The 26,984-nt window shown below is 40.0% G+C and overlaps 1 protein-coding gene across 1 annotated transcript in view; it reads left to right on the forward strand.

The window, feature by feature from the left end:
• TMEM269 (transmembrane protein 269) overlaps nt 1–25,371 on the forward strand; it is a 713,721-nt gene extending 688,350 nt beyond the window's left edge. The window contains exon 7 of the mRNA XM_044063247.1: nt 24,941–25,371. Within this exon, the coding sequence (XP_043919182.1) occupies nt 24,941–25,041 (101 nt within the window). The 3' untranslated portion in view covers nt 25,042–25,371. The remainder of the gene's footprint in view (nt 1–24,940) is intronic.
• The last annotated feature ends 1,613 nt before the right edge of the window (nt 25,372–26,984 follow it).

Consider the following 26,984-nt stretch of genomic DNA (forward strand, 5'->3'; position numbering starts at 1 on the left):
CCAATTAATAAACCTAAGCAAGTATTGAAAGACTCTGTCCTCAAACTCTTCAACCTGAGCCTGTCAACTAGCTTTGTCCCGCAGGAGTGGCAAACAGCTATTGTAATGCCTCTGCAGCAGGGTAACCTCTCCCCAAGCCTTAAATGCAAAGCCATGGTACATTATGGACCTAACAAACTATGATAGTAAGAACCTTATTAGACTTCTCCCCAGCAGTCTGGCTTTTGACAGGAGTAGATCGAGTATAATGAATCTTGTAAGCTTTTTCATGATGATTACTGAGATTGTTGACTGTGGACAAACTGTCCACAGAACATACCTTAATTTTGCTAAGGCATGTGATACCACAGCACATGCAAATATAATAAAATTGAATGAACTCCATATTGAGCCATATGTAGATATCCAAACTAGCTTAGAGATAAGACTCATACTGTGAGAGTGGTGGGAACATCCTCTGAGAACATGCAGGTGACCAGTGGAGTCCTGCAGGGAGTATTTCTGGGACTTTTTAGGTTCAGTATCTGCTCCTCCAGTTAACAAATAAGGATATCTAGTTAACAAAGTCTGCGGTTGCTTGTAAGCTGTTATGTCATCAAGTCCTACTCTGACATACATGCACTCCAGCAGGAGCTTGTACTTGTCAGAAGCTGGTGTACTAAAAATGAGTTTGAGCTCATCATCAAGAAGTGAATCAACGTAGCATTCAGTAAACACCCCCCAGCTTCTACCTACAGCATAGGCAACACACCACTTCAAAAGGAATATGTTGTATGAGAGATACACTGGGCAGTTCTCTTATGTTTCATCATGTTGCAACAGTAGTTGGGAAATCCTTTTACCTTGCACAACCCATACCTAAAGCTGTATTTCCATATCTAAAGAAGTCATCACTTCCTTCTACATTACATTGATGAGGCTTATCTTTGAGTTCAGTGCCCCGTTTGGAATGTACTTTACTAACCATATCATGCAATTGGAGAAAAGGTTTGTATTGAACAAAGATTGGGGTTTAAAAGATATTAACTGCTGTGAAAGTATGGAGGCTTTGTCCATGTCCATTGTTAATTCAACCTTTTTTACCCATCACTGTAAAGCTTTGCACACCCGTAGCTGGCTGGAACTCCCCCTTCACCTCTCCTGCATTCAACTTAACAACAATACATAAAATCATACACAAACCATTAGCCTGCCCAGCTCTTATCCCCTTTAATCAACATATATTTCCCTAAAAGAACTCTTAGATCAGAAGACCAACAATTTCTCACCATAAATAAACCAAGTAAATCCCCTGGACAAAACCTATACTCCCCTGGATAAAACCTATACTCCCCTGGATAAAACCTATACTCATACTCGGTGCCAAAGAAATGTATCTCCATACGTCTAACCACCAGAACTATTTCTAAACTACCCATGTTTAAATGCTCCCTAAAAGAATACAAAATCTTGAGCTGCTGCTGTGCCAATTCTTGCTGAACTTACTCACTATACTTGACTCACCCCTTTCAACGTAAATCACAGTTCACAACCCTCTCCAACCTCCTACTCCACTCCTTTTTTTATTTTTCCCACTACCTTATTTTATTCACTTCATCTCTGCATCCCTTTTCTCTACCTCTTTCTCTTTCCACCCTGCTCACCTAAGCTACCTGAAGACATCCTAACCCGTACTCTTCTTATAATGTCATTTTCTATACATCCTTCTTCTTTCTATAACCATCATATGAACACTGTCTTTCATACGAAGATGTCACTCAATTTCCCCTCACTGTCTCTAATCATGTAATCTCTAATATCTCTTTAAATATCCTGTTAGAATTGTTTCAGGTCTCATTTATTACATACAAATCTAAGTAACAAATAATATGAGTTTTTCCTCACATATTTTCTCCAGTTTATGTTATTGTTTTTCATTGCACTCTAATGTGGAACATATGTGCTGCATTTTTCTCCTTACAACATTTTTCACTCTTGTGTTCATAGGTTCATAGAAGGTTACTAGGCTAACAGTCCTAGAGCCCTGATAAACCTAACCATATTTATCCCAAGTTGCCCGAGTTGTCTGTGGTTAGGTAAGTGATGTTTGCAGAGGTAAAGGTCTATGGTAGTTAATACCGACTTCCTCTGTCCAGGAGGGATATAGGTGCCACCCCAGGAATGAATTTGCAGTCACCCATCCATTGATCTAGGTTGCATTTGAAGAGGGTCAGGGAGGAGCTCTGTTTCATGTGGACTGGTACTTTGTTCCAGTGAATTGGTAATCTGTTCTCTGTTTGCTTATTTTTTCACTTTTTATCATGTGGACACTCTTGCTTGACATGCCCACATTTTTTAAAGAAAAAATATGTCTTGGTTCAACTACTGTTAAAATAGCAAACAACAGACCATGACACTGTACAGCTGTATTCGTATTTAATATAATATTTATTAAAACGACTGACCAAACACTACTGTTGAGATATTAACATTTATTTATTTAACATTTGTTTACTGGGAAGGTCCAACTTGGAACAAAGCCAGTTTTCAGCGGAGGGCCAGGGAAAAACTCTCCAGACATATAGCATGGATTACTGACAGATACACTGCATTTTCTCAAACGACTCCCAGTTCATGATCAAAATGTCCTCCTAGCCAGTTGTTTTTAGTCACTTTTATGCAGTCTGAGTTTAAATATTCTTGAAACATTCTTGGCATATCTGTAACTTTACTGTGGACTATACCAGTTTCTGTCCCTTAATCAGTTACTGTGGACCTCACCAGTTTTCTGTTTCCTTATAAGTTTCTAAGACAGTCATTTCTTTTTGCACTGCTAGCAGTTTCCCTTTGTTAGATCCGGTCTGTCAGTTGAGTCTTTGAAAGTATCCAGCTTATCATGGTATTTCAGTAAGCCCCCATTTTTCAGCAAGCCTTTGTTATCACAGCCATCTGTTACTAATGTTTTAAGCCCTCAGCATATCTTGTTGTCCTGAAAACATATTTTTTGCTAGGCTAATCACACTTGTTTGCTGCATATTTCTTTCTGCGTACTTTGCAGACTTTGTACTGTTTCTAAAAATATCACACTGTTATTATGAGGAAAGACAACCTTACTTTTATACAATATCCTCATCCATTCTCCAGGGGCTCCTGGATTCTTAAAACTTATTCTTCCTCCCTATATGCTATTAAGCTATGGTAATCTACCCTAATAGCTTAGGCTACTGCAACAGTGATCTAATTTTGAATAAACTTACCACAACAGTAAACGTAATAGATCACTGTTGCAGAATCCGTGACCTTTCTCCTTCCTCCTTTCTTTGGGTTTTTATATATTGCCAGGGTGTGGATGTATATACCTTTGTGTATATAGTTTCTGTAGTTTTACTTATAATTTCCTAATATTTTCCATTCGGGGCTGTTGCCTTCCTCCCTGGGACAAAAAGGTTCTCAAGTTTTTGGCAGCCTGCCTTTTGTATGGAACTTAGCTCATGCACCTAGCAGCTAAGAGTGTGTGGAAGGTAACTTTAAGCTTTGAAAAGCCGGCCAGTTGGTCATGCCCTTGGCAGGGTATAACCCAAATAGCTTAGGCTACAACAACAATGATGTTTTGTAACATTTACTGTTATGTTAAGTTTACATACACAGCTATACTGTGTTCATTAGATCAATGTGGCAGTAGCCTAAGCTATAGTGGATGAAAACAAGGGCTTAGAATGAAAGGAAGTGGGATCAGAGTCCAGGATCCCCTATAGAATAGTCATAGCAAATCCTGCTTTGGACCTGGAGAAAGAATTAGTTTGTAGGGCTTGGAAAAGTTGTGTAGAAGTGACAGAATTTCTGCTTATAGAATATTTCTAGAGTCTAGCCTTTTCCAAAAAGCCAAAGAAGTAGCTGGTAGAATGGGACCTAATTTAGCCTGGAAGTCTCATGTTAGGGTGAGAGTAACAAAAAGAAATAGTATGAGACAGATATTTAGAAACCGTCTTTTTTGACGATTGTCCCTTTGTCTTTGGAAGCTGGCAGAAACTATGATCCTTGACTGGATACTCGCCTTATAGCTTAGGGTATTACGATCTATTCATATGTGTACTGTTATGGTAAGATTACTTAAACAACTGTACTTTCTTTTGCTTTGTCCTTCCTAAAAACAGCCAGCTGCCTCTCAACTGCCTCACTTTCTATCTCGGAACATGTCCTCTATTCTTCCCATTTTACCATGCCTCTTTCCAAGCATGGCATGCTCCTTTCACTTTCCTCTGTGAAGACTAACACAGGAGTTCATCATTTCATATTTAACATTAATATCTCAAATATTTCAGCTTTTCTTTATTCCTTTTAGGCTCAATTGTTAGTATAGTTGAATGTATTCAGAACATTTGAAAGGCGGGTGTGATTCACTTCACGCCACCCTTCAAAAGACCTCTTCCCTCTTCTGTGGGATTTGTTTGTCCTGGAGCAACAAGTATTGTCTTTCAAGCCAGTGACTTTTAACACTCTTGTTATCTGTCTTGAGATGTCTTGCTGCTGGTAGCAATTACTTCTGACAGGGCTCCTGAGCTTCAGGCTTTGTGGTCTGGTCGTCTGGAGAGCCTTTTTCTGATTACCACTAGAGCTAGGGTAATTTTCAGAACTATTCCTGTGTTTTTGAAAGTTATAGTGGAGTTTTGGGTTACAGAAGTCTCTGTGCAAACACTTCCAGGCAAAAATCCTAAATCTTCTAGAATTTGTTGCATATTTGGGAGCCATCATATGTCTTCCCATTCTTTCTTTGTAAATTTCATGTCTAATCTGTCTTATTTTCTGACCTCTTCTGATTGATTCCTGTAGTTATCATGCAATATTTTATATGCCTTACTAATTATCCCTTTTTTAACAGTAGTTTCTGTTCTAAATTCAATTAAAAACTCACCCAGTGTAGGTCTTTCATTTAGGATTCCCTTGTCCCTTTCTCTCTCTCTGTGTATGCTGTGTTATCAGTCCCTGATAGGGAAAGCAGTCATTAGCCTGCAATCTAAAAGTCTTCTTGGCCTCTTCCGATTCTGTTATCCATCCTTTTTTGACCTGGGTTGTCCCACTAGGCTAGCAGCCTCTTTTCAGGGGAGACCAGAGGATTTATTTCTACTGTGAAAAACTGAAGGGCTGCCAGCCCAGCCAGATAGAATTTTTTTAGATAATTCTATGTCATTGTAAATATTAATATAATCCACAGGCTTGTTTTACAAATGTAAAGAGAACTATATGTTATGATTAAACTATGTGTTGTACTGAGCTTCAACAATGTAACCACAGTGCACCCTGCTGGAAGAAAGATGTTAAGTAAAGCATTTTTGTAACTGTGTTTGATCTCAAGCTTGGAGACAGGATGTCTGGGCTAAGAGTTTTTTTCTATTGTTTTAAGACAAAGAAAATTACTAGGTTTCACATGTAAAGTGCCTTGTATTGCTGTGACTTCCTGGCAGCTGTAGAAATGTTAAAGTTCTGTGAGCCTGGGAAGCCTCAGCAGGGGTGACAAGAATGATGTAATGTGAAATGAGTCGGCAGTACTGTATATTATCAATTTAAGGACAGAGAGAAAGAAGAGTATTTTGTATCTTGTCTGGGATCTAATAAGAACATCCACTCACCAGCACTTGCTGTAGGTAAGTAGTATTTAGAACAGTGATTTCTCTTGGACTTAGGGATATAGACAGATTACTCTAGCTGTTTTCTATATTTATGTCAGACTATCCTACAATATTGTTTTAAAGTATTTTCCTGTGATTTTTGAACTCTCTATTAGCACTGTGTTGAATTCATGAGTATTGTCGTGTTTTTTATTTATTATTAAATATTTTTTAAACCTTTCAACTGTGGCTGTTTTGTATAGAGATAATTTAAGCTCTCAGAGTACTTGCATATATATTTGGTGGTACTGTTTCATGGCACTGTACAATTAGGATTCCCCTGTCCCTCTCTCTCTCTGTGTATGCTGTGGTAGCAGTCCCTGATAGGGAAGGCAGTCATTAGCCTGCAATCCAAAAGTCTTCTTGGCCTCTTCCCATTCTGTTATCCATCTTTTCTTGACCTGGGTTGTCTCACTAGGCCTTATCCTTTGGTTAAACTTACTATATGGATAACAGTAATAGCACACAGTGGAGTTGGTCATCCTTTGGGAAGGGCCTTATAGTAGCTGATAAGTAGTGGTTGGTGGCAGTGATTTCTACCTTATAGTCTGGGCAGGAGGGGACATAGCTGGAGAACCTGTGCCAGCCTTCCCCAGGAGTGTCTGTGTGTTTGTATATAATTCATATTTCAAAATGTGTGTGTCAGCTACTTGGGCAGGGACACGATCCAGTGGTTGGACAGAGAGTGTGCTAGAGGTTTTGGCTTAACCACTCAGCTGAGATCTGTACTGTATACCTGTGCCAGTGGGAAGTCTTACTGGGGATCTGGAGAGAAAGGGAGAAACCAACCCCAGACTAACTAACTGTGATCTCTGTGTGCTCTTAAGGGAAATTGTACTTTACTGTGTGTGTATTGTTATCAATCCCAATGTGCACACCCCTCACTGGTGCTGGTGGTGAGAATTGAGGCTTCTTGATTATTGGGCCAATGCTCAGGGGTCAGATATACTACTAGGGGAAATTTGGCCAGGGTATTGGGTAACTTCCTGTCCCAGAGACTTCCTATACTCTAGAACAAGCTACCCATCTATGTCAAGCAAAGTTCTTCATTAGCACTCTTCAAGAAAAATCTTGATGAGTGGATGGGAAATAGGAAATACACCCCGGGGATCACTTCTGTGTCTTTGCTTGACAGTGGCACAGGAAAATAACTTTCTTGGGTGGCATAAGCCACGGAACCATGCTGGCTAGACTTACGTAGGCCCTTGGGCCGATAGCCTAGTACCTACCTATGAACCTATGAACTTCCCCTGCTGTTTTTGATAGATGCAGTGGAATATTTGCATTCAGCTGAGCTACCACCAACTCAAGCAGATGCGGCATTGATTTAACATCTCATATGAAGGACAGATTACCTTTCCTTCTCTAGTTATTTGTTCCCAGTACTTAGGTATCGTTGCCATCTTCCTCCAGTAAATTTCATCCCCCTTTTGTCTATTCTCTGCACCCCTTATCTGCAGCATAGATGTGTTTAAAAAAACAAGTAGTTTGAACTGTTTAGGTCACCGAGTTATGGTTATAAGCTACTAAGAAGTACTTTCCAGTGGTTTTTAAGTTTCATTCCCTCCGTTTCTATTTGGGCTATGTGACTTAGCAAATCGTTTTGCAGAGCAGTGTTCTTAGATTGTACTTAAAGAAACAGTTTTATTTGTCGGCTTACCTGGATGGTAGGTTCATAAGTACTGACCAGACTACTGTTTCCCATGATATTTTTTAACCCTTGCATTTTGTGTACAGATAAACAAGAGAGAGAGGCAGAATAAGGATATCTTGGGGCAAAGCTATCAGAATGTTAATAGCAGTCCAGGGAAGCATTCTTAAGCAGTCTAGATGCCCACTGGGCAGTCAGATATTACCTTCTGTGAACCAAGGAATTCATAAAAACTAAACATTTGTTTCTGTTCTCTGCCAGAAGCAGGCAGGATAACCCATTATGTAGCAAACAATGTCCCATTTCTTAAGTCATTCCATTTCTGTGTTTTATTCTTTGACAGGAGAGACTCTGAAAAGGCTTGTCAGAGGCATAGGTAGAAAAAGGGCGAAGAGGCGGCTGCTTTGGGTGCAAGGTGTTAGGGGGCATGATCTGCAGATGCCAATGGTGTCACTTGTCACATTTGTAGTAAGTGGGTTTGCTATAGTTTCAGAGCAGAAAAGAGTTTTTTCCCTTTTGCTCTTTAACTTAGAATTGAGGGGAGCACCACATAGCCTAGCTACAGTTCTGGGGCTTGTTAAGGCTCACTCAACTAGAACAGTTGCAAATGTAACTGCTTGGAAGAGAATGTCACTTCATGACTTCCATCATGCATGGATGTGTTTATCTTCTGTACTGGCATAAAAGCTTTTGATAGGAAAGTTTAAGTGGCTTCCTGTAGCCAGTCCAACCTTATGACACACCCCATTTGAGTAAACAGCTCAATACTTCTACAGTAATAACTGCTACGGTGATCCACAGCTCAGCAAGGATAAGGACATTACATAACACTTACAGTAACTACATATCTTTGAAGGTTTGTTAATCATCAGGGCAATGACCCAACTATCTGTTTCTCAATTTATGGACTTTTCATGCTTTTTTTGGGGTTTATATTAGAACACCGAATGTTCAAAATTTCGAGTGTTCTAATATCGAACCCTATGAATCAAAAATTTGAAACATCGAACATACAGAACAGCGAATTTTTTCCTAGGGAAAAAATTTGTTGTTCCAAAACACATACACACAACACAAGCACACCAAACAAACAGCAATCCACACACATACACCTAAACTCTTACACCTAACCTTACACTAAACTATACATACACTACTAACTATCCACTTACCTTAACCCAAACCCTAACCCTAATGTCCGCCACTATCGCACAGTCACCTCACCCTCGCCCTAACCCTAACTCACCTACCCCGCCCTAACCCTCACGTCCACACAATTGCACACTTACCTGACCCGCTCCATAACTCACCTAACCCGCCCTAACCCTCATGTCCACACAATCGCACACTTACCTGAACCCGACCCGTAATTTTCCACCACAGTGCTGAAAATACTGAAGCAACAGAAACGGACAACCAAATTCTTTCCCTAGGAAAACATTCAGTTTTCTGTTACTTCAATATTTTCGGCATTTTCTGAAAATGGGTCGATATTAGAACACTCGGAATTTTGAACGTTCGGTGTTCTAATACAGACCCCTTTTTTTGTTGACTGAGGGGATGTACCCATTACCTTAGTCTATTCTGTTGAGTTTTATGATGGAAAGAACTGATGCAGTATGGGTCCTCTTCTCCATTTTGTGAATGTTCATTGCCCTCACTAGTGGGAAAGATCTCTGATAGAGAGGAGTGGCCTCATACCTGGCGGAAGCATTTAACAGAAAAGCACCATCTACTGCCTGGACATCCTTGTCTCCTCTTGCCTTCTTCTTTGTCTCACAAATATTCTTTACCAAGTTGTCTTCTTTTTTGTGCATGTGACCAAAGGACTGCAATGTTCTCCTTGATTGAATAATAATAATTATGATGTAATATTACTGTGAACATCTGGAGTTAACAGAAACTGCTTTATAACTATCCTTTGTAGCTGATTTGTTGACATGCTGTTTATTTTATTTTATTTATTTTGCAGGTAGGCAGACAGGACCACATTTGCAGCTTGTACATCACATGCTTACACATTTACACAGAGCAATATGGTGCAAAATAATACATGGAATAAGAAATGAATAATGGCGTAAGACATCCTAGACATTTATTTATTTAACACTTGTTTACTGGGAAAGTCCGACTTGGAACGAACCAGTTTTCAGTGAAGGTCTGGAGAGAAATGCTCCAGTCACATGTCTTTGTAATTTCAATTTAATATATGGCAAATTAAGACCCAGAATAAAAAAGAGGTCTTAAGTGACAAATTGTAAACATTCACACTCACGTTGTTGGAGGTAAAACTTGAAGGTGCTTGGTAAAGGTGCCAGAAGCTCTGGAGTTGTTGAAATGTGCTAGGAAGAGAGTTCCAGTTAGAAGGTCCAAGAAGACCTAAAGGCTTAAACCCCATATCACTGACAAAGAAATTCTTCTTCCTGGATACAGAATTTTCCATTTGGATGGGGTACATAAGAAAGCAGGAGGGGTAGCTACAATCTACTCTGACCAACTCAACCTGTTCCCATTATCCATCTGTGTCCCTAACTTTCATCCTGCAGAACTCTTAATAGTAAACTGCAAACTTAAAAATCACAAAAAGCTTACTGTTGCTGCTATTTATATCCCCCCAGGTAATAACATTACTATTCTTGAACAGATTCTGTCCTGGATCACGCTCTACATGCCTATGAAACTATATTTCTGGGTGATGTCAACTTCAGTTGGCAAACCATGACCACCGTCTCGCCTAACTCCAGCATGAATTTCCATGGTTTGACTGAATTTATCTCAACCCCTACCTACATTAGCAATCCAATCCAAACCTATACCACAACCCCAAAACTCTACCTTATTCCTTAATTGACCACTTTCCCAACTGCATTCAGAGATACTTCCTTCAACAAATTAGACCACACAAATTAAGAGAATGTCACAGTCTCTCTAGCTTCGACCCTGAGAGTTCAACAGCAGACTTGCCGCTATAAGCTGGACCTTTCTTTTCCACCTACCCCTTGACAATGCTGTACTTAAGTTCAACCACATTTTTATAGATATTCTCAATTCCCTTGCTTCCCTTAAAAATTTTTGAGTAAAATCTCTCTCTGCACCTTGGCTGTCACAGACTACTCACCCTTTAATGCACAAGAGGGACAATGCTTGGAAAAGCTGTCAAAGGACTAAATCCCCTGTAGACTTGCAAAACTACAAAGAACTCCGTAACCTCACTAAAAACATGTAAACAAAGATAAGAAAAACTTCTATTAGTTTAAGCCTCAAACCATTTTTCACAGCAATCCAAAACTTTTCTGGGACACCAAATAAGATTCTACATCCTGGTACACCCACCCTTGCCCAAAAAACTCTCCTATTGAAACTGACACAATTCTTAACTCTTAATTGACTCCATCAGCAAATTAACCCAGAGTAATCCCATCTCCAACCTCTTTATCCTCCCACCCCCAGCCATAAAACATCTTCACACTCAACCTGTTACCAATTCTTACATAAAATCTCATTCTTAATAAACTAAAGCCATGCTCTCCCTTGGTTGATAATTTACCACCCCTCTTTCTAAAGTTTGCCATCAGCTCAATAGCCTTCCCTGTTTGCATCCTGATCAACCAATTTGTCCAAGAATCCATTGTCCCCACTATCTGGAAACAGTTCTGTAGCATCCCAATCCATAAGGGAGGACACTCTACAGACCTTTCTAACTACAGGCCCATAGCTATTCTGTTTCCCCTCTTTAAATTCTCCGCTGAAAATGGACATACATCCAGTCGGACTATCCCAGTCAACAAATGTAAAATAAAATAAATACATTACTTGAAAAATGTATACATAGGCAGCTCCTTGATTACTTTCTTCAAGAAAATCTGCTCACTCCTATCCAACACTGCTTCCACCCATATCATAGTATGACTACTGCTCTAATTTCCTTCACAAAAATTATCTCACTAGCTAGAGACAACAATAAACTTATTTCCTGTTTATTCTTAGATCTCTACAAAGCCTTCAACATTGTCTCTCACCCTAAACTTCTTTCCAAGCTTTCTGATCTTCGTGTCTCTAACCCCACTCTTAAATGGTTCTCAAGTTACCTCTCCAACAAATAGCAGTCCATCACATGGCTGTCCTCCTTCTCTCCCTTCCTCGCAGTCATACAGGAGTACTCCAGGGCTTCATTCCCAGACCACTGCTATTTACCATCTTCACTAACTGCACACTTCCTGATCTCGCTCCTCTCTTGTACATTATGCTGATGATTCAGCTATCATCTCCACCTCCGATAATCAGTCTCACCTATACTCTCTAACCCAAACCTCCTTCAACTCTGCTGAAACTTGGTTAACTGACAATTAACTCATACTTAATCTCAAGAAAACCAAACTTTTCTTGTTCCTCCCGAAATCTCTTTCTCATCATAAATCCTCTTTTACTGTCACATTGCTTAACAGCATAGTTATTAATGTCAAACAACATATCAAAGTCCTAGGAGCTATCATTGATGAACAACCTACATTTGATCTGCACATCCATAACTGTATAAAAAATTCTCACCAGAAACTTGACTTGCTTTAACAAAATAAAAAATTCCTCACCTAAGATACTAGACACTGTCTAGCCCAAGCCTGCCTTCTTCCCAGTCTACTCTACATCTGTCCAGTCCTCTTTAAAAATTAAGCTAGAACTCACCTACAGCAAAATTGCTAGATTTGCTACAAACCAACCTTACAAGGCACACCACTGCCTTTCTCTCAAATCCCTAAGCTAGCCTGAATTCCCCCACCAGCTCCTACTTCCTCAACTGCTCCTTATTCACTCCTCCTGCCCTCCTATCTCATCCCTCAGCTCGTTATATTTTTGTAAGCGTTCTGTCCGCAGCTCTGACCAGTTTCTCGTAGAACTCTGTAAGCCCAAAAGAATAATAGGCCATTATCTATATAGCTACACTGTTACCTTAGCATGAAACAAGCATGAAACAAACTCCCTCTGTCCATCGGAACTATTTCCTATACTCAAAACTTCAAAAAAGCTTTAAAAGAAACTACTGAACTCATGGACCTGCTCCTGCCCAAGCCCAACCTAACACCACATCTCTTGGTCTTTTTAATTCACTGAGCCATCCATCCTATACTACCCCTTGAATCTTTAGCATACAGCTATCTACTGTTCTGACATCCCTTCTGTGTTGCCTTTGTACTACACTCATCTTCTCTACTTGCCTGTATTTTTTTGTATATTTATTTTTCTGCTATAGAGCTCTGTGCCCTGACCTACCTTGTACTACATCTGGAAATCTATATATGACCCTATTTTTCACAAAGTCTCACCAAGGCGACACTGATATACAGACTGTATTTATATACCATATATCGTGGACAGAAGCAGGTCAAAAATTAAAAGTCCCAGAGTAAAAAAGTGCCCAGTCCTGATAGGCACACTGGTTCCAGGACTGGAAAAAATGACAGTGTAGAATCATCAAAATATGGAAACATTCCTACAGTGGGGCCAGGTTGGAAGTAGCAGTTCACAAAAATCACAAAAACTGATAGGCCAAAGAAGAGCCATAAAGACGATAGAGTGGACTATTGAGGATAAGAAAGAAATGATGTATTGTTACTATTATGAAAAAAAGCCCAGCATTTCCAGACGCAAGATATACAAAAGGATTAAGAGAGAAATTAGAGGAAAGAAAAATGCTTCCGCAAGAAAAACTTTCAGAAGCTTTAAATAAAAAATTGTGGTCATTAACACAACAGATTTGTGAAAAACAGTATATAGACCAAGAAACATTATTCTGTTTGGAAAAAGAAGCATCTGAGGAACTGCAAAAATATGAAGAACAAAACCTAGATATTTTTGAAAAGTATAAAAAAGAAATATGGACATGGAAAAGAAAGAGAGATTTGATATGGTGCAATATTTATGCAAAGGTAAAAGCCAAATTGATCAACTTAAAGAAGGCAGCCCCAAAGATATTCAAAGAGAAATACAGGCAAAGGCATCCAGACAGGGAAAATTTCACAATAAAAAAAATAATATCACAAAGAAGGAATGTAGAAAAAAAGATTAGTAGACATTAAAAACATAGAAGTTGAAGTTAATGGAGTGCTTGCGAAGTGAAGGATTTCATGTAGGCCTAACACAGGTTATATCACAGCACAATAGAACGAGTCCCCAAAGTGAAGAGAAACAGGAAGATCAGGAGACATCTGAAGAAGGAATATGATGGACATGGGAAGGAAAAAGAGATTTAATATGGTGTAATATCTATGCAAAGGAGAAAGCAAAACAAATCAATACAAAAAGAGCAGCACCAAAAATGTTTGAAGAGAAATACAGGCAAAGGAATCTGGACATGGAAAACTTTACAATACAAAAAATAAGAAGACAAAGAGGAAAAGGAGATTAATAATGGAGAAGTTAAAGAAATAAAAACTGAGGTTATGGAGTACCTGCAAAGTAAAGGATTCATGTAGAAAATCTAATTCAGAAAGTGCCACAACAGGATAGAGCAATAGACCTCCAAATTAAGGGGAAACCAGTGGAACGGGAAGCAAGTGGTCAGGTGGCATATGAAGATAATTTGGAACCTTCCACAGGAAACCAGTATAAATGTTCACTTGAAGCTGGATAGCAAGGGAAGGAACAGGAAACTGTGGAAACTCTAATGCAGCTAATGTTGAGGAGTGATAGGCTAGTGAGTTCCCTTATGACAAAGCAACTATTTATATGTGCACCCTGAACAGACGGCTAACAACAGGTAAAACAATGCTCCTACTTAAGAGTAAACCTGCAAGCTACCCTAAAATTATAGACCAGTAACTTGACTTCCGACAATGTATAAACTGTACTCTAGAACTGATGCCGACAGTTTATAGTCATGTAGAAGAAAACTCAATTATGGCAATAGAAAAAAAGGGCAATAAAAGAAAGTCATATGGAACAAAGGATCATTTGTTGTTAAATAAAGTCATAGTAGAGAACTGTAAAAAGGGGATGAATTTAAGTATGGCATGGATTGACTACAAAAAATCATTTGATAGTATCCCACACTCATAGATAAAAATGTATAAGATACATCCTACACTGATCAACTACATTACAGTGACCATGAAACAGTGGCAGACCACTTTGCAATTAAATCATGATAAAGACAAATTATTATTCCAGGGATAAAAATTCAAAGGGGGATATTCCAGGGTGACTCACTGTCACCGCTGCTATTCTGCCTTGCCCTTAACCTATTAAGCTGTCTATTTAACAGATTAGGGCATGGCTATAACTTGGCCCCTAGAAAACAACAAAGTGCAAAGACTTATCTTCTCTTTGTTGATGATTTAAAACTGTATAGCTCGTCAGATGAACTGAAAGCACAACTGCAAGTTGTCAAAATTTTTCAGATGGTATAAGAATGTCATTTGGTCTTGATAAATATGCAAAAGCAAATTTAAAGCAGGAAAACTGCAGCACCAGGAAAATATTAGTTTGGAACAAGAATGTGATATAAAAGAACTTGAGCAAGAGGGAGTGTATAAATATTTGGGAATTGATGAAGGATCAACAATAAAACATGAACAAATGCAAATAAAACTTAGTAAAGAGTACTTTAAAAGACTTAAATTTATCCTGAAAACAGCATTGAAATCTAGGAACAAAATCCAAGCTATAAACCAATTTGCTCTTCCTGTCCTAACGTACTGTTTTGGGATGATTAACTGGCCTCAAAACATGTTGGATAGATTAGACAGGAAAACAAGGATGCTTCGTGCTCACCAAATGATTTGTAAAAATCAGTGCATACCAAGATTATATGTTCCCCGTTCTGAAGGTGGGACGGGCCTACTTGAAACTGATTACATGTATAGATCTGCAGTCGTGGGACTCCACACACATCTGCTGTCCTCACAAGACCAAATGTAGTGAAGGTTTTGAAACGTGAGGAGAATAAATCTAAGATGACTTCCCTTCTTAGGCTAGCAGAAGCCTATCGGTATCAGGCAGGAATGGAAATCAAACCACAAATAGATAAAAATCAGGAAGCAATTGTATGTGCCAAAAAACAAAAGAAAGAATATAAGGCGAAGGACCCGATGAAAATGCAAGAAATGTCGAAAATCCATAAATATAGTTGCAAATATAAAAAATGTCTGGAAGAACCTCATGTTGATCAGTAATGAATGCAGGAATGGTTAAGGAGAGGCAAATTCAAACCAAGAGATGAAAGGTTAATATTGGCAGCACAAGATAGTGGGCTATGTACATGTTGGTTTACAAAATGGGTCTGTATCAGAACATCGAAGTTTTAAAACTTTGCTCTAATATCAACCTGTTTTAAGCGAATGCTAAAAATAGCGAACCTGCAGAACACCGAATTCTTTCCTAGGGAAAGAATTCGGTTGGCCGGTTCTGTGGCTTCTCTATTTTCAGCGCTGTGGTGGAAATTTACGGGTCAGTTTCAGGTAAGTGTGCAATTGTGTGGTTGTTAGGTTTAGAGCACAGGTTAGGTGGGTTAGGGCGTGGGTTAGGTGGGTTAGGGCATGGGTTAGGTGAGTTAGGGAGCGGGTTAGGTGAGTTAGGGTTAGGGCGTAGGTTAGGTGAATAAGGGTTAGGGGCAGGTTAAGTGAGTTAGGGTTAGGGCGTGGGTTAGGTGAGTATGCGATAGTGACGGACGTTAGGGTTAGGGTTTGGGTTAAAATTAGTGGATACATAGTAGTGTATGTACAGTTTAGTGTAGGGTTAGTTGTAGGATTACAAGTGTATGTGTGTGGATTGATGTTTTTTAAGTGTGCTTGTGTTGTGTATGTGTGTGTGTGTTTCGGAATAGCAAATTTTTTCCCAAGGAAAAAATTCGCTGTTCTGAATGTTCGATATTATGTGGTTTAGATATTTTAGGTTTGATGAAATAGCGTTTCCTATTTTCATCTTTCGATAGCGTGATATAAATGCTACAAAATCCATTGCACATGTAGGAGAAATGGACAAATGTAGGTTTTGTAAAACAGAATTGGAAACAGTTGCACACCTCATTGCTAGTTGCAACATACTAATGGCAGAAGGACTGTATCCTGAAAGGCATAATAATGTGGCAAGACTGTTGCACTGGGGATTGTGCAAACACTATGGTATTGAAGTAGCTGAAAAACACTAGAAACATGAGCCACAAAGCAGCATAGAAAATGCTGAAGTCGACATCACATGAGATCATCCATTGGCAACAGTTCAAAACGTAGATAACTAGAAATCCAGATATAGTGGTCGAAGAAAAGAAGACAGAAGTAGCATCGATCACTGAAATCACCACACCCAGTGACTACAGTGTCTTGTGTACAGAGATGCACAAAGTCTTAAACTATCAGGATTTACAGGGAGAAACTAGAGCAATGTGGAAGAAAGATTCCAGGTAGTTCCAATAGAAGTAGGAGCAACGGATCTTATAAAAAAGAACCTACAATCTTATTTAGATATGTTGCCAGTACGTGTAACTCCATTCGAATTGCAGAAGTTGTTGTTACTGGGCACATTGCGGGACCTGCGAAGATTGAAACAATACTAATTTGATGAACTTTAATCGTACTTTAACTTATGAATGGGGTACATTCCCATCACGGTGTTAGAAACCCAAAAGATTTGGAGAAATTAGAAAGGGAGAGACCTCAGCAACTTTCACTGGCTTCTTCTATCATGCACTTCACTGCCTGTTGCATCATTTAATTTATATATTGTTTTCGTGACTTTATTCTGGTATCTACTGTTACCTCTGTGCTAGAATATTCAATTGTAATTGAAAATTGTCTCTGGATTTGTTGTTTTACAATGCATTACTTTGTATTTTATATGGAGCTTTTCTCTCCAGGTCTCCGCTGAAAATGGGCTCATGCTCATTTGGACATACTGGGTTAACAGATGTCAAATAAATAAAATAATTGAGAAAACCCTCTCAGTAGAGGAAGAAAGTTCTAGATAGAAGGATCAAGAGGGCGGAAGGTACTCTCATTAGAACAAGTGAATGTAGGTGCATGAGCAGGGGAATCTGAAGATCTGTGGGGCTTGAGCATTCTTTAAAGGAATTAAATATTTATTAATCATTTCAATGGGCCATGTGAAGAACCTCAAATACTAGTGTGCATGAGAACAGGCAGAGACTTTGGGAGATAAGGAGCGAGCCCATCTGCTGAATAGCATCACAGTGATGAGGAGTCTTACCACCACCAGCCTCCTAACAGATTTAGTTCTGCACTGACTTGAGTCCTTTTAAGTTTCTGGATAAAGTGGACCCATGACCAGAGTAAAGTATTCAAGGATGGGTAGATCTACTGCTTTCTTAGCTGTACGGGGGGGGGACCTGTAGACAAGTCTGCATTTGTATATCATTGAGGAAATCTTATTACACACATTGCGTATGTGAATTAAAAAAGTGAGGGTTCTTGCCAGACTCACAATATTCCACTGACTATGGTGTTTTGAGAGATTCAGGAGTCACGGTATGAGCTAAACATTTGTTGTGCACCAGACAGCATTGCATGTTTTTTTCATTTATCAGCTTTATTGAATTATCACTTATGCCATAGGCAGTCATACTTTTGTATAAGTGAAAACAAATCGTATTTACATATTCTCAGTCACAAATGTTATACATCAGATATAATCTTCTGTACATCCGTCAATTCATCTTTACATAACTCGGTTCCTGCCTTCCCTTAAACCTCATTCCTCCTCCAAAACATTAGTCTGTATGTATTCTTCCCACAGTTCCCATTTTTCTATGGAATTTGCTCCTGCCCTTCTCTAAAGAACTACTTTTGGTTCTTTTATCTCTAGTACTATATTTACTGCTTCAAATGTGCTTGGTTTGGACTTTGATTTCTATTTTGTAATAATTGTTCTTTTGGCAGCCACCGAAATTAAACTTAGTAAGGCTTTAATATGCCTAGGCAATTCAGATTCTGTATCCCAGCTCAAATAAATCATTTCCTGAGTTACACCAATTGGCTGACCCAGTATTTCAGCATTGTATTTGTTTTTATGTCTGATGAAGCTAAATAGTGAAAGCGCTTACCTTTTGTCGACTACAATAAAGGAGATTTTATATGTTTTTTATATACACTTGGATATTTTGTCCTTGCAACTTGAACTATAGTTTGAACTGCCTTACCTCTTGAGTTCTTGTTTGGATTTTGAATTTCGTGCATGCCTGGCTCCATCCGTTTTTAGTTCACAGCAGTCTTTTGGTTTATTTATCGACATTTAACAACAGAGGACTTACCACTTGGATTCCACTATTTTGTTTTTATTGTATTTGTTTTGTTGAGACTGAGTTTTAGACCCATGTTTTCGCAAGTCTGACACAGCCATGCCAGAGAAATGAAGAGTGATTAAGAGATGGTTTCAGGTGAGCTGTCAGTTTTGCAAATTCTATCTTCTGTGTACAGGAGGTTGTTTGCATTTTGTGTGAGAATGAAAGAATTGTTGTAGGTAATGAGCAGTAAACATCCTAGGCCATAGCCCTGGAAGATCCCAAACAGGACTGAATGGAGAGTCAGCTGAAAGAGTGAGGTGTTCGTTTTAATGACTGTTATGTAGATAATCTAAGATCCATCCTTCTGACCTGGAGTCGAAGACTAGGGACCGTTTGGGGAAGTGGGTGTATGCTTAAGCAATCTTCACCATAAGGGTGCTGAACTATATGGCACATGTCATCCGACTGCAGCGGGACCTGGTGAAAGAAGTCGCTGAGTCTCCCCTGGAGTCATTGTTGGCAGAGGGCAAGAAGACATTCTCCACATTAATGGCCACTCTAAAAGCAGTAGCCAACACATCCATGCACCTCCTTTCCCATGCTATGGAGGGAGATGCCAGGGTGGCCAGGTTCAGCATTGCCATGAGGCCTCATGCCTGGCTCCGGCTGTGTCTATTCTTGGAACCCTTCAAGGAATCCTTTGCTAATGCCTCATGATGGTTCTTCCCTGTTTGGGCAGTCTGTGTGTGACACACTAGTTCGGAGTGAGATGGACAGGAAGACATTGTCTGAAGTTGGGATTTGCTTCTACGCCCATCAAAGATCCTTTTCTAGGAATCAGCAAGGGGCAAAGAAGATGTGGTTCCGGAAATCTCAGTTCTCCTGGGATACTCAGGACTCATCTTCCTCCAGAGGCAGATGGGGTTATAATAGGTGCTGGCCCAGAGGCAGAGGGGGTCCGAGGAAATGTTTGGTCTTGAGAACCATTCTTGGACAGGCCAGTGCAGCAGGCCTGAGGGGCTGCTGGACTGTTTGTCTCTGGAGGCAGTCGGGGGTCAGCTGTCACTTCACCCAACGGAGTGGGAGTCTGTAACAGACTGTTGGATGTTGCAAATCATATCCAGAGGTTATTGCATCCCATTCATAGAGCCACCTCTCTCACCAAAACACCTCCCAGACGTTCCACCTGGGAGGTAGCAACACTGGAAATAGACAAGCTACTAAGACAGTGAGTCATCCAAACCATCCCTCCAGACTGGGCATTTATTCCAGGTTCTTTTAGTGCCAAAAAAGATGGGGGACCTAAGACCCATTCTGGATCTTTCCACCCTGAACATATCTGTAGCCAAAGAAAAGTTCCGGATGGTCACCCTTCAGTCCATCCTGCTCTACCTGGAGGAAAAAAAGATTGGATATGCTCGATCGACCTCCAGGATGCGTTCTATCATATCAGAATGAACAGGCGCTCCCGCAGGTTTGTCCACTTCTGGCTGGGGGCCAATCATTATCAGTTCAGGGCCCTCCCCTTTGGTCTCACCACAGCCCCCAGGATATTTACCAAAGTGATGGTGGTAGTAGAGGCTCACCTGAGACTCCAGGGAATTCGGGTCTTTCCTTACCTGGACGATTGGCTACTTGCTGCCCTACCAAGCATCTGCTGTGCCAAGCCAGGGACTATTTCCTGGTATTAGCAAACAGTCTGGCCATAACTATAAACTTCAGCAAATAGTCACTGACTCCAGTCCAGTCCCTAGACTTCATAGGAACTCAGCTGGACACCATACAAAATGGAGGTTTATCTCATTCCGGAAAGGGTACACAATTTAAGACTTTATGTTTCTTAAATTCTCCAGGCTCAACTTCCTTCAGTGGAGGCTGTTTTACAGGCTCTGGGTTCCATGGCAGCCACAATCAATCTTCTACCCTTTGCACAACTTTGTATGCGGGTTCTCCAGTGGACATTAACAGTTCAATGGTCCCTACTAGATCTAACTTTGTCCCATCCAGTTTGGATTCTTCTCTGGTGGCTTCTCTTCCCAGATCTTTTCAAAGGACACCCCTTTGTTCCATCCTTTCCCACAACCACAGTGACCACAGATGCTTCCCAGCTATGGTGGTGGGGGCATTGCTTGGGAAGAGCTGTCCAAGGCATGTGGTCCCCTTCTGAGACCAATTTTAAAATCCACCTGGCTGCCATCTCTAACTTCCATGTGGGAGAAAACATGGCTTCCCCTAGCTTCTTCCAGACTTTGCAAGACCTTCCTTAAAGGTACCTTCATTTTAAGATCCCCAGTGAAAGATCTTACACCTCCATGGGACCTCACCTTTGTACTTCAGGCTCTAGTCTCTCCTCCTTTTGAGCCTGCGGCATCAGTAGATTTACAATTCCTATTTTAGAAAACTGCATTTTTGGTAGCTATCACTTTTGCTAGGAGGGTATCGGAACTTCAAGCACTGTCCATTAAAGTTCCTTACATGGTTTTTCATAAGGACAGGGTTTCCCTGTGTACTACTAATCCTTTCCTTCTTCCAAAGGTAGCATCGGAAGCCAGTATCAATCAAACTATCAATCTTCCTGTTTTCTTTCCAAATTTCCAAAATAGGGGCGAATACAAATTACATTTGCTGAATGTACACAGACAACTGAGGTTTTATTTACACAGAACAAAATCCTTTCACTAATCTGATCAGTTGTTTGTATCCTATTCGAAACCTTTTCAGGGCAAGCCAATTTCTAAAGTGACCACTGCTCGCTGGATTTCCCAATGTATCATTCAAGCATATTCTGATAGAGGCATTTCCCCTCTAGGTCAGGTGAAAGCCCACAATAGGTCCATGACTACCTCAGCAGCCTTTTGGTCTAGGGTATCGCTGGATGATATTTGTTCTGCAGCTTCTTGGTCCTCATCTCATACCTTCTTATCTCATTACAAGTTGGATATTGTATCCAGGAGTAGGGCATCCTTTGGTTCTGCGGTGCTCCAGAATATCCTTTCATGAGGGCCACCCAGGAGTTGGTAGCTGGGAACTCTGTTCCACAGGTTGAAGACCAAATTAAGTCAACTACTTTAGATAAAGAATTATGTACTCACCATAACATTCCATCTGAGTAGTAGTACTTCATTTGTCTTCAGCCATTCACCCCTCCTTTCCCCAGACCTTGTCACTATTGTTCTAACCTTGTATTTGGGAGAGGAGCACTATTGTGGCTCTCCTGGTTTATGTTTGGCTTAGTTATTGGGAGCCATTAGTGTTAAGGTCTGACTGGGTTGGGCTTGTGTTTTCCTGAGCAGCAAACTCAATCTGAGGAAAGGAAGGAGACAGGGGAGCATTATAGGTAAGGGGAGGAGCTTGGAGCTCGGATCAGATGCTAGTGATGTGGCCGTCTCGGATCCGATTTGGATCCGAAAATCCACAGGTTGAAGAAAAATGAAGTAAAACTACTCAGTTGGAACGTTATGGTGAGTACATAACTTCTTTTTTTTACCTGTAAAGCCACCTTCGTCAATTGCATTGTCCTTAACAAAGGTAATGATTCTTTTCACACTCATTGTTTGAAACAGTTCTTCAAAGGTTGACTTTCTTTGCAAATCCTATAATGCAGTGATGATTATACAAGGAGGATTTATAAGAGCTCCAGGCAGTTGAAGCCAGTTCTATTCCCCTCCAAGCATTAGAAGATCCGTATCACTTCAGGCCTGCTGTGTGACCCTGAAGAAGTCACTTAAACAGTCAGTGCACTTGTGTCTCCCCTAAAAAGAGGCACCTTTGCCTTATAGGTTGATCTAGGTAATAATTAAATTTTAAAAAGTAGCCAAAATCTGCAGCTAATACTAAACATTTTCCAAAAGAAATATTTGGTTAAGGAAAAAGAAAAAGAAAGGAAAGCAGGAAATCCTTTTAAAAATCTCAAAGTAAAAAAAATTGAACTCTTGCATTTGGTGTTTAATGGGGCAGAAATAGGTAATGTCAAAGCTGAAGCCTGTTGTACGGAGTAAGACTGCACTTTCCGTGCTTCCAAATTTCATTTATTCACTCACTCTGCAGGTGCCACCTACTTGGTTTTGGGAGAGGAAGTAACATTGGAAAAGGCTGCTTTGATTACCATCATGATCATTAAATAGCTGTCCATGCTTTATCCTTCCAGACTGAACTGATCAGTTTTAACTATACCTCTTCCAGTTATTTTTCTCAAACAAAATCTCAGTTGTTCATTTTGAGGTAGTCCATCTGTTGTGATTGGAATTCCTATCTGGGTGTCATTACTGCAGAGACCTATATTTTGAAGATTCCTTTTCAGTGGGAGCACGGGTCCTTACTAGGCAATTGGCTAAAAAAATGTAGATCCTAGCCCAGTCTTCCAGTAGCCCCAGAGCAATATGTAAGTGTCTTGCTCAGAGTTACACAGGAGGCAAATGAAGTTTGAGAGGATCAAATCCTGGACTACAGAAAGCAGGTCATTATTTCAGTCCTGTGCATTAACTGCCAGATGCCTGAATGCCCAAGATCATACCATATTGGTTAGCTGGCCATGCCGTTGTGGTATCTGGTATTGTTTTTTAATCTATTGCTAGGAGAAAACACCGTTAGCAGTTCATCATAAATCTTTCTGGCCATCCTGTTCATGAATGGAGACTCATTCCTTGGATTTTTTTGCCATATATTTTCCATGTTGAAAATGTTAGATGGTGATCTCTGTATGCCTCACATTGGTGCACACATTTCTGATTTTGGACCACATCTCAAAACACCTTCTGAAGTCACACAATGAGAAATCTTTATGCTTAACCCTCATTTTCTGTTGATTTTGGTAAAGACAACAAAAGGCACGAGATGCTCATTATCTTTTATTTTATTTAACATTTGTTTACCGGGAAAGTCCAACTTGGAAGGAAGCCAATCTTCAGTGGAGGTCTGGAGAGAAATGTTCCAGATGCATGTCTTTGTAACGTGGGAGGAAACTGGAGCACCTGGAGGATACCCACACGAACACAGGAACATGCTGCCACACAGAAAGCACCCGAACCGAGAATCGAACCGGAGAACTTCTTGCTGTAAGGCAACAATGCAACTGCTGCACTACTGTGCTGTCCTATTTGATTAATTCTGCCCATCCAATATGACTGACATCATATCTAACTTTGGCAAAGCAGTCTTAGTACTCCCAACTGTTACAGTGTGCTGTAAGTGCCTTCATTTCATCTGTATCTTAGATCTTTTATCTGGAACCCTCTTCTTAGCACACTTCATCAACTCCAACTCCAGCTACAAGGTTATTTGTTTGTTTCTTTTGTAGCGAACAGACTAGGAAGGAAAGTGTCTAGAATAACTTTACCCAAGTGGTCTCTAGCTAAATAGCGTTTGTCTAATCCAGTCACATTAAGACATTACCAAGCAAACCCAAAGCTCATTTTACTTGATCAGTAGGTACATCTACAGCGTTTTTAGGAATCTTCTATTGATGACATTTGTGCTGCAGCAACTCAGTCTACAGTGCATAATTTTTCAAAGCATTACAAATCAAATATGATGTTGAGGTCTAGAGCCTCAAGGGTTTCTTGTCATGATGCCACCCAGGTGTCTCAATAGCTGGATTCTGGCTCAGCAGTCATACTGGATGGGCAGAATGAATCAAATAGGATAGTTATGCACTTACCGTAGCAACAGTAGATCCTTTTCATTCTTGCATGTCTGATACAACCTTCCCCCTATTAATCTATATCAGAATTTTGAAGGTGACTCTGTTTTATGTTGGCTTATAAGCAGCAACTTCAGTCTTACAGGGGGATTAACCAGTGAGCACAGGTGCACTTGGGAGGGAAAAGGTAGAGGAGCTGAAGGCTGGAGCACTTTTTTACAGGCTCAGATCCAACCAGCTTCCCAAAGACCCATCAGCCGTATTAGATGGACAGGACCTAATGTTATGGTTAGTACATAACTATCCTTTTTCTGGCACTCAAATCATTCTACAAGTGACATGCACTTTCTTTAATGTATAGGAAATTTTGCCCCTTCTTTGCAAGCACACATTTCAGGGGGTGCTGCTCCCCCATATTATAATATAATGGTCCTGTATGTCATACTACCATAAAATGTGGCTCTGATCGGCATACATGAGGGCTGGCAAGTTGACAATGGGCCAGCTAAACAAACTACACTCTGAGCATTTCAGGTTACACTATTGTTCAGGAGTCATGTCCTCAGTGTGTAACTGGGTGGTATCACAGCATGCCAGTTATCTTGTGCTGTTTCACAGTAAAGCACATGCATTTATGCTTTATTGCTTGACAGATTTAAATTTTTATTATTTTTGACATAGTAACGTGGAATGGCAAGTTGAATGACTACAGCTTTTCACCAGGTTATAATGTTTTAACTGTTTTCTTCTGTTTTGTTTTGTTTTTTTCCTTGCAGGTGCCTTGATGATGGTGCTCTTCCCTTTTCCTGTTACCAGTGTGTACTACTTCATCTGGTCTGTTTCCTATACACTGTTTCCAGCAACCTTGTGGAGTTAAAGAAGTTCAAGGTTTTGCCTCATTTCTCACTCCCTTATTCACGGAAAAAATACTTTGCTTAAATTCCTAAACTGCTGAAAAGAGCACCTCAGCGTATTTTACAGTTGTGGTGTGAAATATTTTTGCAAGACAAGAAGCATACTGTAGAATCAGTGAGACTAAGAATTTTTCAGATGACGTGACCGTCTGATAAGAAAGCAAGTTCAGATGCTGGAAATAAGAAACACCAGTTTCCAGACAAAAGCTATGCCACACTTTGTTGTTGCATACTGCTAAACTAACATTTTTCATTTCTTTGCCTGACGTAATGAAGTGGTTGCCTGTGCCTTAGTTTTCTCATAGTTTCTATTCATTTATATGATCTGTGGAAACTGACTTAATATTGTAGTTAGTAACTGGCCTGAATCATAAAACTAAGTTAAACATTTCAATATCCTTGGTATGTGGACATGAGGAATACAAGATAATTATACAGCTGTTTTGATACTGTTGTATGGAAGCATTGGGATTAACTGTTCATCAAACGTTGCCAGACTGAAGACACAGGACTCTTCCTGTTAAATTGTTGGTTTCATTTGTAGTTACATGCCACACTTACAGGCTACTTTTAACAGCTGTCTTTGCTGCCTTTCCACTTGCATCATTTTGTCACTGAGAATGCAGCATATGTTTTTTGTAGTAGTAATTAACAGTTGGCTGTAAGCAGTTCCTATGGCTTTCACACTCCATTTAAGCTTTCTTCTTTAATGAGTATGTGCTGTATGTGTATACATGCCTGCATCCATAATCCCTGGGTAATAGTTACAGGAAAATGTTTGCAACTGTGTATGCAAGAAGTATTTGCAGAGTTTTTTTTCCTTATTTGACCTTCATTGAGAAGCAGGCGTTTGTCAATCAATGTGATTTTGCATGATCCCCCATGACATATGTTAACTTCCAAGTCTGTGTCACCATCAGTATGAGTGAGTATGGTGTAATATATAGATCTGATGTTGCCTTTTTATCTGATTTAACCTTTGGGTTATCAGATCTGACTAGGGTTGCCACCTATTGTTGTGACCAAAACAGGTCCAAGGCCACTCCCCTAAACCCACCCATCCCCTCCCTCTCCTTGCACATTTTCAACCCATTTTGTGACATCATAGTCACGTCCTGGGGAGGAGGAACATCCTATTTTCCTCATTTGCAGTGGGTTTTTTTTTAACAGAAGAGCGTAGTAAAGCTACCAATATAGGAATATGAACAGTGTTTTCCAGACTACAGGACAGTCTGTTTGATTTCTGAATAGTCCGTAAAAAAACAGATTGGTGGCCATCCTAGATCTGACGTCAGCACCTTTAGAAACTGTTGATCAGCACTCTGACTCCTCCCATACAAATAATTCCCATCTTCCTTCAAATGCCTCAGATCTCCTTTGCTGACTGATCAAGAAGCTCATGTTTTCAAGGGCTCTGACTACCTTTTTTCTTCTCTGTGTCCTTTCAACAGTTTGTTCCTTTCTTCTTCTTTCACCTCCCCGTTACTTCCAGGTAAAACTTAAAAAAAATATATGTGTATGTGTGCACACACACAAACGTACAGACAGTTCCATTCCTCTTCTATCCTGTTGACTTAAAATTTAGTTTGCTTTAATAATAGATAGCCTATTGTTACTAAACTGTTGTTGTTTAGAGAGTTTGTTGATGTTAGTGCTTCTTCACTTTTGATATTTTCAGACCATTCTGCCCAGCTGATACTTTGCCATCTACATGGTAGACAAGGTTCAAGGTTTCAAAAAATGTTTGGCCTGTGGCCATAAGATCCTGCCACAGGACCCCACACTCTCTTTGTGTACACTGCCTGAGGGCAGCTGTTCTCAACACAGAATGCAAGGATTGCCCCTCTTTCAGTTCTAGGGCCATTCAGGTTGTAGAGGTAAACTTGTCTTAAAAGGTTTCATTCCC

Source organism: Protopterus annectens, chromosome 2.part1 (assembly GCF_019279795.1).
Source record: "Protopterus annectens isolate FY-2018-M chromosome 2.part1, PAN1.0, whole genome shotgun sequence".
Lineage (NCBI taxonomy): Eukaryota > Metazoa > Chordata > Ceratodontiformes > Protopteridae > Protopterus > Protopterus annectens.